The sequence below is a fragment of the Zeus faber genome (assembly GCF_960531495.2).
Source record: "Zeus faber genome assembly, chromosome: 5".
Lineage (NCBI taxonomy): Eukaryota > Metazoa > Chordata > Actinopteri > Zeiformes > Zeidae > Zeus > Zeus faber.
The window spans coordinates 16,300,765-16,316,166 of NC_137192.1; the positions used below are offsets into that span (position 1 = coordinate 16,300,765).

The 15,402-nt window shown below is 43.4% G+C and overlaps 1 protein-coding gene across 1 annotated transcript in view; it reads right to left on the bottom strand.

Annotated features, from left to right (window-relative positions):
* Positions 1–15,402, bottom strand: part of foxj3 (forkhead box J3) — a gene marked incomplete at its 5' end in the record, with an annotated part of 39,399 nt that overhangs the window by 12,812 nt on the left and 11,185 nt on the right. The window contains 2 exons of the mRNA XM_080000041.1: positions 1,237–1,320; positions 4,879–4,953. Of these exons, the coding sequence (XP_079856167.1) occupies positions 1,237–1,320; positions 4,879–4,953 (159 nt within the window). The remainder of the gene's footprint in view (positions 1–1,236; positions 1,321–4,878; positions 4,954–15,402) is intronic.

Consider the following 15,402-nt stretch of genomic DNA (forward strand, 5'->3'; position numbering starts at 1 on the left):
TGGTGATGGGAGGCTCAAACTTACAGTATTGTATCCGTATTGCTTGTATAGATAAAAATATCCTTTTTAGGAAAAATAAAGGAAGTAATTTCAATGTATGTACCTCAATTTTACCTGGGTACATTATCTTAAGTACTTAAATTACTTTCCAACCTGGACTTTGCCTATTCACATAGAATTGGTGCCTATGAACATGAATATATGTACAGTATTTGTCTATTTATGACGATTTGATGTCTCTGTCAGTGCCTGTTTGTTTGAAGGAGTGTGCAAGGGGGTATGTATGTATGTAGAGTGCATGATGATGATGGAAAGTGTGCATATGTGTATCTATGTGTGAGGGAGCATTTTTTATTGTATGTGTGCGGTTCTGTGTCTGTATAGGTAGAAGTCATAATGACTTTGTATTTATGTGCATAGCAATGATAATAGGGAATCTGTGTGTGTGTGTGTGTGTGTGTGTGTGTGTGTGTTGCAGCTCCGTAAAAGCCTGTCTGCCTTATAGCCTCTAGTCAGCCACATTGGAGGAGTGGCGGGGGGGTTTGGGGATTGCTGCTGCGTTGGGAAGCCCCAGGGCCAGGTCAAACTGAGCAGCTCACTAAACCAGCACAGCTGTACCTAACACTGAGAGACTCATCCATAATTAAAGGCAAAATCTCCCACTCCGAGTAACCAGCATACACAGCTCTGCATTAATTGATGTTTGTTAAAAAAAACGAGTGCAGCATGTAATGTATGTAATAGCTGCCTGGGGCATAGTTTAGGAGCCCAGTTCATGACGGGCTGCTGGAGCCACATGGAGAGGCTGTTATATAAAGTTAGTATGGACTCCTACTGGGTGCGTGCACACTGTGTGTGCGTGTTTTCATATGGCAGAAAGGAAAAGAAAGAGACATAGAGAGACATAGAGAGAGAGAGAGAGAGAGAGAGAGAGAGAGAGAGAGAGAGAGAGAGAGAGAGAGAGAGAGAGAGAGAGAGAGAGAGAGAGAGAGAGAGAGAGAGAGAGAGAGAGAGAGAGAGAGAGAGAGAGAGACCAAAACAAGGCAAAGAAGAGGAAGATTATGCAGAATCAGATAGGGATGGAAAAGGAAAAAAAAAGAAACAATCAAAAGGAAAGAGCAAAAAAAGGACAAAAAAGGAGACATACAAACAGTGGAGTGCAGGCATGAGATAACAAAGAGACAAAGGCACAGAAAGCCCGCCCCCTCCCCCCTGTTCGTCTCCCCTTGGACTCACCCGCTCTCCAGAACGAGGCCTCTTCTTTGGCCGAGTGGGCAAGGCATCCTCCTTGGGGTTGGTGTCGATGGCCCAGTAGGAGCCCTGCAGATGGGGAGGACAGACCAATGATTACTGAGGCACAGGCACCTTTGTGCCAGACTGGAGCGCAGAAAAAGGTAAACGAATGACGCAAGCATCAGAACCTTTATTTGGCAATGCTCTGAAAAAGGGAAAACACAACAACCATATCCTTTCTTCTGCCGAGGTAAATTTACCCCGGACTTACCAAGAGGGAACGGGCGCACACACACACACACACACACACACACACACACACACACACACACACACACACACACACACACACACACACACACACACACACACACACACACACACACACACACACACACACACACACACACACGTGTGTGGTCTTTGTAAGTAAAGAGGAGGTTGAATTTTTCCTCCTCCTCAGTGAGAACTGAATGGGGCTGGGAGCTGCCAGCATTCAGATGCTAAGCCTCCCCTGAAGCCGGACTTCCTCAGCCTCAGGTAGTGACTAGGTCTGCTGTTGCCAGAGGTGAATGCTCCTCGGCCCTGGCCGTGCATGTGGGCTAGGCTGCTGCACTGCCTTTCTTCTCCAGTCTGAGCTCGGCTAATCAGGGAGAGAAGAGTTGTGTCTGAATCGGGGTTTGCAGCGAGGAATTCCACACACTGCACGGCTGCATTATTTATCTCTGCATTCGGCCCCATTTAATTTATTTTTCCAATGGTGTTCTACCCTAAAGCCAAAGGCAACACAGCTTGCAGTTGTTAAAAAAAATACCATTTTTACCCCAAGGCCCTACAAGTTCGACGAGTTTTATTTTTAATATTTTATGTGACCCTCAATAAAACTTCAATTGTCTGGACAGAGTGAGATCAGGACCTTTAAAATTACTCCACAGAGGACAAAACAATTTATATTTACATACAAAATTGTCTGAACAACAAAAGGTGATGTTAAGCGTTCTATACAAAAACCATGGAATGCAGCAGGGCTGACTCCTGTCTCACAATGCACTTTCCTCAAACATAGTATTCCACATAGGCACCACCGCTGCACTTGTTAAAAGAGAAAACCTAGGCCTGGCCTATATTCTTTAGGGGGCAAAATTACAACTTTTAATATTTCCAAGGCTTTGGGGTCAATTAATGTTTTCCTCAGAGGGAGGAATTATTCACAGCGCAATCAACCAAAGATGAAGAGACATCTCATAATAGGCTACAGAGAAAATCCAGAGGAAAATAAATAAATAAAACCCTCATTAGACTCCCCGTGTTTCCTCCAAGAGGCTTCAAACAGCGGACGAGCTCAGGAAAGTCAACAAGGACACACAAACACGAGCTGGAGTTGCTTCTTGTGTGATGCGAGCGTCCATCTTGGTGTTAAAAGACGCAAAGGCTAATCGATTCAATGAGGTGTCCGATAGGAATCAGACTGGCTGGCGGGAGGAGAGCCAGGCAAGGTGGTGTTTCTTTTAATGAGGCAGAATTTTTTTTTTTTCTTTAAGTTCAACCCTGTGGGAGGGGAGACAACATTTCTGCGCATGTCCCCCCGAGAGAAACATGAGGATAGAATAAATAAATAAATAAATAAACAAACAAAACCCACATAAAGAGTTGGTAAATTATTCACAAATATATGCACGCCGTGTTATGGCGTAGCAATGCCTAGCAAAGCCTGTCCACGCAGTCTGCCACCACAGTTAAAAACAAAACCGCAATAATCTCCCTGCTGTCACGAAGCAAAGGCTGATTTGATGATCTTCAAACAACAACTACCCTTGATAACAGATGTACTCTACCTATTTGTTTTTTTACCTGACTGGAAACATCAGCGCACTCATTTTCATACGTCAACAAATTTTGTTGTCTAGTTCCCCATTTTGTGTTTACACGGAGGGAGAACCAACGCCGCAAGTTATCTCTTCAAATCTATGCTAAAGTCTGAGATATGAGGCCAGTCAGAGTAAATAACATTGATCGAGTTCACTCTATTTACAGCGACTGCATTTTTACCTCGGAGGTAGACGGGGTGTGTGTTTGTACAACACCGACCGTCATCTCTCACACCATCTCAGAGAGAGAGAGAGAGAGAGAGAGAGAGAGAGAGAGAGAGAGAGAGAGCGAGAGAGAGAGCGCGAGTGAGCGACATGCCTCTCCTATCTCATCCAGCCAGCAGTTCTCACATTCCTGCCACATTACAATATTGATGCAACATATCAAGAGTGGCTAGCGTCTCTTTGAAGTTGTCTTCAGGGGGGAAGAGAGTGAGGAAAATTCCAAATTAAACATTAAGGATGCGAGCGTGTTGGCCATGCATTTGGAATGGGATCCATACAGCAATAGATTATTTTGTATTTAGTGGAGCAGCTCCCAGGAGTGTCAATATCAGAGGATTACAGCAAAACATGAAATTAGCATTCAGTCCCCATCCTCTGCAGAGCTAGGCGTAGCTCTTCATGCCTCTGTGTGTGTGTATGTGTGCAGGCGCAATTATTTGTGCGGTTTCCCGAGCTTGTGCTGGGTTGCTCTGGCGGTGCTGGGATGATGATATCTAGGTTAGGTAACAGTATATATGCTAAGACATACACGCACCTTCATCATAATGCTAGATATGGGCCAATAGACTGCAACTTCATCAATTACAATGCACAATCAGGAAATTCGGTGGGGGGGGGTTGACGTAAGCTGGACAAAGAAAACCCACACACATACTTAGGGTGGTCTTAAAATAGAGCCGAGTCAGGGGTAGTGAACTCTTTCAACAAGGATGAGTTTGTCCTTTAGTGCAGAGATCAACCATTTTACCCTACCCTGATCAAATCTCATTAAATCTGAGACCCGCTATTTCAAAATAAAATCCCTCTTTTTTCATGAAATTATGAGTTGGTTTTTTTCTAAAATTGCTTCTACTTTCATGGTAGAGGGAGCAAGGTTTCCACACTGTACTGTACAATACATTATAACACAGTCCTGAATTTTGTTACAATTTATATTTTAATTAATAATATACTATTATACTATTGCTCTTCTATAGCTCTATAGTAAGTATTTGTTATTTTCCTTTTTAACTCAATCAGCTCAATCTGTGCTGGTATTAGAAAGTAGAGGCTTCCTGCATGCAATGCCATGTAACACTGTAGGTGTGGGAGGTCCATAATAGAAGAAGAACAGAAGAACAAGAACAATCTTTATTTGTCACACAGCACACCACATGCACGCACACACACACACACACGCTTTGGATGGTGGCCGGTGAAATGAGGCCTCTGCGTTTAACCCATCCTGGCTTGTCCTTCCTCCAGGGGCACAGTCAGGAGCAGTGGGCAGCATTCGTGGAGCCGGAGCACAACAGCGCCCCAGGCGGGAATTGAACCCAGGACCTTCTTGCTGTGAGGCAGCAGTGCAATGCACTTGGTAGCATTGCATCTTGGTAGCCATTCAAAGCTTACATTTTTCCTCTGCCAGAGACGGCATGAGATACACAGCAAGAAAGTTTTGCAATGGTGAATCGAGCCCACTGCTGCATCCAACCTGTGGGTGCTAGTGCTTCAATTCCTCTAAATTTGGTGTCACAGTCAATCTGTTCAGTTTGAATGAAAAAAGACTCACCTTCCCTGGGTCATCTTTGGAGCGAGGCACTTTGAGAAAACACTTATTCAATGACAGATTGTGCCGAATTGAGTTCTGTGGGTGGCAAACAGAGAGAGAGAGAGGGGTTAGTGACCATATCAAAAACATCATAAGTCACATTATACTGTAAAGTCCTTTTGGGATATTGTATTTTCAAGCCTTTCTTTTATTGTTGCACCCAAAAATGCTTGATTTTGCATCAGCTTTTCAATAAGTTTTCATAAGTTTCATGTTTTTTGCAGTAAATTTGAAATAATTGTAAGTCAAAGAACTACTATGACTGAAGAAAGTCATCTATGCAGAATTCATATAGTCACTTTCTATGCTAATACGCATTCTGCATATCACAGAAACATCTGGAAATGTAGCACTTTTAGTACTCATTGCTCTTTTTGGTTCCAAACATAAGGGACCTTGGGCTCAAGGTTCCAAAAATAGAAAATACATTGCTTTTGTGACAAGTGTACAAATGTCTGTTGATTTTGTCATTGAATGAGAAGTTGCAAAATTTCGCAAAATTGAAAGTTCTGACAAATACTGGAGATATGGGTTGACTTCGCATTAATATTGTGGGAGTAAAATCGCAATTTCCTGGAGGTCAACTTCTTCCAAACGGCCATTTTGCGCAAGGGCGTACACCTCCCAAATTTTGGAACTCCGCGCCATGCGCGTCAGGTTATTCAAATGGACACGTTCTGAAGGAAGGTTGGGCCAAGAGATCCGCAGGTACAATCTGTACTATCCATCCATGCATCACCACAAAAATAACCAGATGGTGTTGAATTCATGGAAGAAGATAGTGCCGTATCTGTCCAAAGATTTGGACTATTTTAATACCCTGGGTCTTCTTCGCAATGTTTACACTGACAATTTGCACAAACTCATGACTAAACCATGCACTGACCACAATAAATATATTTATATTGAACACTTTCTATTTGAATTGTACTGCTGTTTTCTAGTTATCCAGATCCTTTTCTCAGGACTTCTTTATAATTTTTACAGGAGTTAATTCAGCTCCCCTGGTGGTTTGTTCACATCGCCCTCTGTCTGTTTGTTCACATCGCCCTCTGTCTTTCAGGAGAATATCGCCACAGGATCGACACAGCACTGTACAACCATATATGCTCGTACTCTCGGGTAGTGTGCACGTCATGAGCCTCACGGCTCGCTTGCGGTGACTATAAAGCAGGCTTAACCCCTGTTTGAAAACCAGTCGAGTTCCCTCCCCTTAAAACAGTACTTTGATGCACAAAGTCACCAGGAAATAATATCTTTCATCAACGCCTAACAAAGTACATTTTAGTTGCACAAAATATCAAATTCCAGGGGTGCCAAAAATAAGAGCCAGAAGGAATCCCACACTGGGACGGCTGCTGATACCAGTGCCTCATATTAATTAATGCTTCAGTGGGCCCCTGAGGGGGCAGGAAATAAATTATGTAGATCATTCTGGAAGTTAAATCATTACAGTGTTACAACAAGCTACTCCTCGCGGTAGAGAGGGAGGTTTATCCATCTGCCTGATTTGTGGGGGGGTTGAAGCAGGCGTGATGGCTGTGGAGTGACGCTCCAGGCCTGGGTTAACTGGCCACGGCCAGGCCCTCAGCACCAGCTGGAAGTTGGCCAGCACTGGGTTTACTGGAGTCACTGCATGCACATGTTTCCCCACTCCACTTCATGGAGAGCTATTGACAGATGGCCACACTAAAAGGCTTTGGGATTCTCAGATGAGTTGAACGGATGCATGAGATAAGTAGTGAGTTAGTGAGTGTTTGTGTATTTGGGTATCTGTGAAAGCAAGACAGAGAGACCGAGAGAAAGTGAGACCCCCAAGCAGATACAATGGCGGCTGCTTGTACAACACTAGAGACAATTATACCTCAGGAGGGATGATAATGACAGCCTCGTTGTAATGCTGTCAATCTTGCTGTTGAAATCCCTGTGAAATGCCAATGCAATGTAGTCAAACACTATTCTTTAGAAAATAAAATGTGTGCAGGTGGTCCAAACACTTACTGTCCAAACAAATCTGTGCCGTTGCCAGAAAGGAAAATTATTTGTAGACCACAAATGACAAGTGGTCATGCACACATTCAAATAAATTCAACCAAAAGAAACTCAAAAGGATATTTCATTTTATGTTCAACAAGAGTTTTTTGACTGCCACAGTGTTACTTAAGCAGGGCCCTGCGGAGCAGCCAGTCACAGGTATGAAAGACGGACCCGACAGGCAAACTCAGTTACAGTGCATGTTGAGCAACAGGGCTAAGGGCTCCTGTACGGTCCTGAACTGAGCTCTACATGGACCATTTTACATTTCCCATTTCATACAGAATTATAAATTATAAACTGCTTTAAAATTAAAATAAAAAAATCTCTGCCTAGCTTTTTAGTTTAGCAGCCACTGATGGAAGTGTCTACCAATGGTTATATTTATTCAACTTTTGTTTTATGGCTGTAGTGAAGGGACACCAAAAGAGTTGAGACTTAAATAACTTATGTGACATGGATTGGAGCCGAAATGTCCCAAAGCAAATATATGATTCCCCTTAATTTACCTGTAGAAGAGCCAACATAGCCATTGTTGGGAGTTAAGTAGTACTAGTAAATAGTTACTTCATACACTATGGCCACCCGCGCATACCTATAGCAATATTTACACAATGCTTTCCATCTTCTACTGCAGCTCACTGCTGTAGTAGTCACCCTTTAGTCATTACACATAGGTATAATATAACATGCATTTACAACATATTTTTTTTAATAGTCAAAATATGCCAATAACGCCACAAGTTCAATTTGTTCTCACTGTAAAAAACACACTTATATAGAAATGAACAACATAGAATGTTGCACCATTCCATAGTATCACTATAATTCTTTTGGTACCATAGAGGCATACGCCTCAGCCGTACTGTACGCTGAATGACCAAAGAGCTGTGGCTGTAGGCTCACACCAGAAGCTATCGCTGTTGCTTGTGGCTGTTCCTGTTCAACTCATTGCTGGGAAGTAGGGATGCACCGATTGTGAAATTCTGGGCCAATACTGATGTTTAAAATAACATTTTGGCCGACAGCCGATGTCCCGTGAAGGTAGCATCCCTAGCGACAAGAATTACAGTTTTCTGAGTTCCCGTGAACGCAGCATCACCCCCTGCTTGGAGTGCTCCTGAACCAGAGAGCCGTATCCGCGTCTTCTAACGTAACACCAGAGAGCGAGCCCACTAGTTAATAGATTCTATAGATTCATAGATAGCGAATGGCGTTGTTGTGACGAAAAATAAATAAATAAATAAATAAAAATGCTAAAATGGGTCGCCAAAATATACCTTGGCAGCTTTTAATATACCCGGGCACCCCGCCCAAGTAAAGTCTTTCTGTTGGAAACACTGGATAAACATCGACGACTGCCATCAGTGAATGTCATCTCATTTCCGATAACAGTCGACAAGCCCAATATCGGCCGGTAAATCGGTGCATGCGTTTTGAGTAGCCAGAGCATATGTAGCCATAGCAGTGTATAAACAGATTAATGTGCACATAGCTGCATTTACTTATTTAGATGTTTGCAAAAATATTTATTTTTAAGTGACACGGTTATTTTTATATTTATTTACAATATAAAATGTAATATATTCATATATGCAACATTACCCCACAAATCAAGTGTCTTCCCACTGCCCCTGCACCACTACTGCTCCTCTCTCTGTCTCTCCTGTGTATGTGTCCCTCCCTTTTTCCTCTTGCACTCTTCAATTAATGATAAGAGAAAATATAATAACAAAACATTGCAACCTTCTGTCTCTCTTGTGAGTGTGTAAATGCACATAGATTTTGGGAACAAAAGTTTTATAGCAATCAAAGTCAAGGGCCAAGGTTTATTTGCGGACGGTGCAGCGGAGATGCATTTTCGCTTTGCCGCATCACGGCTAATTAGCATATAGCTGAACTGTGCTCAGCTTTCTCCCATCGCCAAGTCTCCGAGATCGCTTCACTCCTCTTCGCTCCTTGTCACCAGCTCCCATTGGAAATGAATGACTTCCGGCTTCGCTGTGTCACTTCTGGTGTGAGCGTAGCTTGGTTGTGGCATAACCTTAGTCCAGCCAGTAACATCTACATGCTAGACCTGCTCCAACTGAACCTGATGTGGAAGTGCCTTGCTACAAGAGCAAATAAATAAATCAATGTGACCGAGGAGTGATATGATCTTGCATAGTGAATGCGGACAAAGTGTTGTGAAGCCCTCTATATAGCAACCCAATGCAGCTTTTAAACCGGAAGACATGTCTAACAGGGAAAATGTCTGCGAGGAAGACAGTGTGATGGAGGCCATATAATGGCATACACCCATAAGCACTTAAAACGGTCTTTCAGTCTAACACTTAGAGTGTGTGTGTGTGTATGTGTGTGCGTGCGTGCGTGCGTGCGTGCGTCTTGAGGTTGAGGTCTATGTGTTTGTCAAGGCATGCTTGTGTCTTTATGCATGTTTGTGAATGGCACTTTATGTCTTGCAAACCGAGGCACAGCTCTCATGCAGGGGGGTGGTTCCATCCATTACGGACCCTCTAGTGGGCCTAAATCATTGATACAGTCAACCAGTCTTGGCCCGTTACTGCATTAGAGGTTTACTTTTTAATGGACTCTCAGGCGACTTTCCTCTTGTTCTGACAGACTTGTGCGCCTGCGACAGCCTGCACTATGTCAAGACGAGCACTTTCTCCACTCAAAGCCCAAACAGGGATGGTGTGAAAATAACAGGCAGAGGGCCATTGGTGGGAGAAGAGGTGAACCACCGCAAATAGGCAGCATTTAAAACATTATGACAGCAGCGGGGAAGATGAGGCGGAGAAAACGTAGATGACATCGACGTTCGCTTTATTTGAAGGATAACAGCGTTCTTGCTGAGAGGCAAAGAGAGAGGGAGAGAGGGGTCCCACATTTACAATGAAATGCTCGCGAATAAAATCCCACCAATTACAGTTCCTTAAAAAAAAACAAGATGTCAGTGTTTGAGTTGAATCTTGTGGTTAACAATCCACAAGCTGGGTGTAGTTGGAATAAACTTGCATACAAAAAAGCAGGCTGTAAGTCAGTCGGTCGAGTGCGGAGATGGAAGCTACGGACAAGTGGAAGGGGTCTGGGAGTGTGAACAATGGTGCGCAAAGTGAGTCAGACACAGCTCACTGCAGGGGTCTTGCCAAAGTGCTGCCCAGCATCTACCTGCAACCCCCACAGAGCGCTTCAAATCCAGCCTCCACATAGGCTGTCGGTGTGTGTAGGCCACACACACACACACACACACACACACACACACACACACACACACACACACACACACACACACACACACACACACACACACACACACACACACACACGTCTGCTAACAAATGGCGGTGATTTAACACACCAGGACAGCAGTGGAGGCGTAGGCAGCTCCGCCCTCTCCGCCCGCCACCCTCATAGAGGAACTCTACGGCTCAGCAGAATGGCCGCCAGGGGAAAAGTAGGTCAGACTGACCGCTCCGCACGCCGTGTCAAACGTTCAGAGTGAGCTAAAGGGACAGGCCATGTCAGAGTACTGCTCCTCACCGCTGGGGAGGAGGGGGCAACACACACACTTCAAATTGTGGACTCTGACGGAATTTGAGTTCCCTGCATAAAATAGAAATATGCATATGTATTCGCTCAGGTCACTTTTTTTGGTGTAATGAAAAGGTGCAGATTGATTAAAAAAAAACAAAAACCCTGACAATTCACAACTATTTAGATAAAGAATTTATAATGATACAATAACAATGTGCAATTTTTTTTATTTTACAATGTGTATCTTAATGTTACATAAAATAAGAACTAAAAAACAATAAAGAATAACAATTTTACTGTGAATATTGCTGACAACTGTGATTCAAAAACACATACATCTGTATGAATTGATGCCACTATACCAATAAATAAACCACGCAGTCCTAGCTGCTAACTTCTCAAATTCCACTTAACTCAATCATCCTACACCTCACCTACAGGGTGCTCCACATTGTGTCAAAGCATAGAATTTTAGGAAAATAAAACAAAATGACACTCATGATGTGTCAAATAACACTACACGATGCCAGACAGAATCGCTGACTGGCCTGAGAGTTTTCCTGAAACATTAGTGAGGTGAAGTGGGAGGCCAAGATAGCCCAGAAGAAATGTCCTTTAAAGCGCTTTGATTGAACCCCAAATTGTACTTAACTTTAATAGCTCTGGATTTGATCTGCCTTAGGGTTCAAAGACTCCTGCTGAATGTTGCGGTGTGTGTGGGAAAACAAGTGCCAGTAAGCAGCACCGGGAATGGTGATTAGATCAAGCCTCCTCTACTGTAGTAGACCCAAATGAAGATTTAAGAAAATGAATATCACGGGTGAGAAAGACTCACTTTTGCAATTACATTTCCCATGTACAACAGGTGTAGGACAGGAGGGAAGGTTAAGCTCAGCCAAAGGCCAAATCTGGGAATTGGTACGGTTGGTGCACATCTCCCTTTTCCCACCAAGGGATTTCGAGGGCCGGTTGAGAGCCGACGCCTGATCTCGAACCAGTTCTTCGCATTTCGACAGCAAAAGAACCAGCTCTTGGCCAGGAAAACTGGTCCCAGAGCGGCACCAACACTTGGCTGGTCTAGAACCAAGAACCGCTTACGCCAGGAGCTAGGGGCGGGGAGCAGTGTTGGACCTTGGAAATATGATTCCAAAAATTATTATTGTATGGATATATATCATGAAAATCTATAGTGTATTTAGAAAGTAATAAATATGCATTTTTTGAAAAGCATTGACGATTTGTGTAAATTTTACTGTGTATATATAAACTGTTACTCTTGTTGAAAATATGAAACAGATATCTTTTCAGATTTATCCCATTAACTATGAAATTAATGCGCCATTTCACATTAACAACAGGCTGCAATGCAGGAATTATAGAGTAAGAAAATCACCTTGGAAAAAAATTACACAGTGACTGTCACTTCAAAGATTAATTATGGAGGGGTGTTGGGAAGAGAGGAGAATGACAAACCAATCTGAAGCAAAAAAGGATTGGTGGACGGCTAGAATGACCTCTAATTGACCTCGGGGTAAGTATGAGTGACTGAGGCTGGCAAAAAGAGTTGCACTAAGCGCTGTGCTCAGATGCTTGCCTAAGATGTTATTCGAAAATAAAGAGACGCAATCTCTTGGATAAGGCCTGCAGCAGGCTGAGCAAGGTCCAGGGAGAACGCGTGATGACAAGGTGCAGTTGGCAGGACGGAGCGCGGTGAGTGAGCGGACGGCGATGCAAAGCGGAAGTAAAACAGCGGAGATATCACAGGTAGATTACTGTATTTTTAGAGCGTCGTTATTTCAAACAAGACCCCTTGACATGCCCACCAACACAGAAAGTACACCTCAGCCTCGGGGATTTGCACACAGGCCACGGAATGTATCACCTTCACTGTCTATTTGTGGTGGGTGTGGGAAGGCGTGTGGGATGCCACTGCATTCACTTGGCAAGGCGCCGGTTTTCACCTTTACACAGTTCGCCACACACGCATGCACATACACACAGACACGCATGCACATACACACAGACACGCATGCACATACACACAGACACACATGTGGACATACAAAGGTGTGCACTTGAGCTTGTCTGGGTGCACTCACCAGATGATTTAATCCTGTTTAGCAGCGTGAAGAGCTGCGACCCCAAGGCCACTCAAACAAGGCTCCTTTGATTGACTGCATGAAAACCAGCTGTGAGATAAGAAGGGGTTCCGGGATAAGCCCCACTTTTAACATTCTGCACATCTAACAATCCAAACTTGCCTCTCGTATCACAACACACCTACACTGAAGACACGAGACTTACTTTGTGGCGGAATTTGGAGTAGACACTGTCGATTCAAAAAATATATCTACGTTTGCAGAACTGGTTGACTTCCCTGTGATAACGGCATTGCCGTTTGGAGCATGAGGTTTCATTACTTAATTTCATTGCCTGATTGAAGGTTTAGATACTTAATGTAAGGCCACTCACCTGGATTTACGCATTATCGACTACATCAATCCCTCCCTCCTTACCATACACCGCTACACCTTCACTACCACAGACGCACTGCCAGACTCAAGAAAGTCAACACCCGTCGACCAGTATACCAGAAAGCTCTCTCATATCCAGCTAAGCTACTGAAAAACCTCAAGCCCACACTCAGAAAAACCGATGAGGTCAACTATAACGATTTTCAACTTGAGTTCTCCCTCCCGTACCATCTTCAAAGGTATTTCAACTGCCTCCCTTGGCATCTAGTCGCAGTGTTTTGGCATGCTACGTTTTAAACCCCTTAGTCTCTGATCTTTACTCACTTATAGGTAGTTTTAATAAAACATGAAGACTTTGCTGCCTGCCCCAGCGTGCCAAAATGAAATCTATAATAAATATAACAACCTTATTACACCATGCAAGTGTAGATCAAGCTGAACATGTTGAAGACAAAAGTGAAAAGGTAAACTGGAAAATCGCAATGAAAACCAGGTTTTCTAATGTACGTCCAGGTCATCTGGTGAGGCACAATGAGGTATTATAGTAATTAAAACTCAATAACCACTTCTGCAAAGGGGGATGACACTATGGGGGAATATTTTCTTCCCCTGACAGTGAACCTTTTGGCTAAATTAAACTCATTTTTCATTGGTAGGTCCTTATAAAGAAGGCAATTCATGCATAAAGAAATTGGGCTGGTCAGCAATTGCATGTGTGGTCAACATGCTACCAAAACCTGTACTAAAATATTAATAGCAGAAATAAATCTGAGAGCATGATTGTTTTTATTATTGAAAATCTTTTACTTCATGAAGAGGGCACTTTTCCTAAAAAGCTACAACCCACATTTGCTGACCCCTGCTAGAGCTGTGAAAGGCTGTAAAGATCTGTCAATCTCGTGCTCATTTATATACATCTGCAGGTGTGGAGGAGTGTTTGTAGTCCATCTTTGACAAAAATGGATTGGGAAGAAAGGCTTAACTGAGAGGGTTACAATTGGGGCTACAATGTTTACCTAAGGTACATCTGAGATGGATGTGCAGAAAGACTTGTTGATAAGAACCAACAGAAACCTTCAGTGCCACAAGGCTGTTGAACTGGCTGAGAAACTTAGAAGTAAACTTAGTAGTAAACATATCTCTGCAAACAAAGCGATTGTCACATCAGAAGCACCCCAAAACTCTAGCAGCATGTGAGATCCTGGCAGAGCCGGCTATGTGAAGCAATCCAACTTCAGCCGAAAAGTGATTTTGCTGAGGATAATCCAAGGATACTGCCTCCTATAGAGCTCAGACAACAGGCTGAGTAACACAAAAAAACCCATAGTTCTCCAGTGGCATATAAGAAGTTTATGAATGCTGCACCAAGGATGTTCCCTTGTCAACACAAGCAGCTGGGTTAGGGACCAAAAACTGCAATAGAAATGTTCTGAACTCAATCTACCTCAGATGCACGCACCCATTCCCCTTTCTCCAACTGCTTTGTTGCTCTAAGGCCAACCTCGCAACAGATCTGCAGAAATTCTAGAAAAACCTTCTGCATTATTTTCTAGGTTCACTCAAGGTTACAGCCCCAGCTTGAATTGCTACATTTAAAATTTGAGCGTTCCCTTTAGAAATCGAGGTGGCTTCTGCAGATTTGAAAAGCTGTGGAGGGGTGGTATGGGGGGGGGTTCACTTAATGCATCACTAAATGACAGGTCAACACTGCAACAAAAGATCTGAGCCACTCGAATGAAGCCTCTTTTAATCATAGTCCTTCAAAGAGCACCCTTCCTGCATGCCACTTTCTCTCATTCGCTTGTACAGAAAAATCACAGATGTACGCATACAGTCAAAGGGCTTCCCACAGCCTCTGGTGGTGCACGACTACACTGCTGCATTGTGCGGCAACAGAACCCAGGAGGCCAAAGCCTACAGAAAGACTCAAATTATTGTACTACAACATGACCCCTCGCCGTGTTGGGCACAGTTCCATTAAATGGATTATTTCCGAACATCTGACCTTTGACAGCGTTGTGAATGGCAGAGCCAAACAGAGTTAAGTAGAAGGGATGATGGACAAAGACCTCTGCTGAATTGGCAGGACTGAGTGATAGAAAATGCTATTCAGTGGCAAACGGGTCGATACGACTAGATACGAATAGTCTAAAGCCCAGCGTTAAGAATAGCATGACAACATGTCTTGAGAATACAAATTTGGCAACATCCACCTGAAAGAAACAGGTCTAGAGACCCCTGGACCATGTCCCTAAACTCATCATGAGTTTGTTCTGCCTAAAGGAAATAGAAACAATTGACAACTGTTTTTAAATTAGGAAAAACACAGCACATACTGTATGCTTTGCCACTTGATGCAAACTGGAAAACTACTCTTGACAAACAGCAGCAAAGAGAGAAGCCTTTGACAATACTGTAAATTATGTCTGGCTTTCTGACT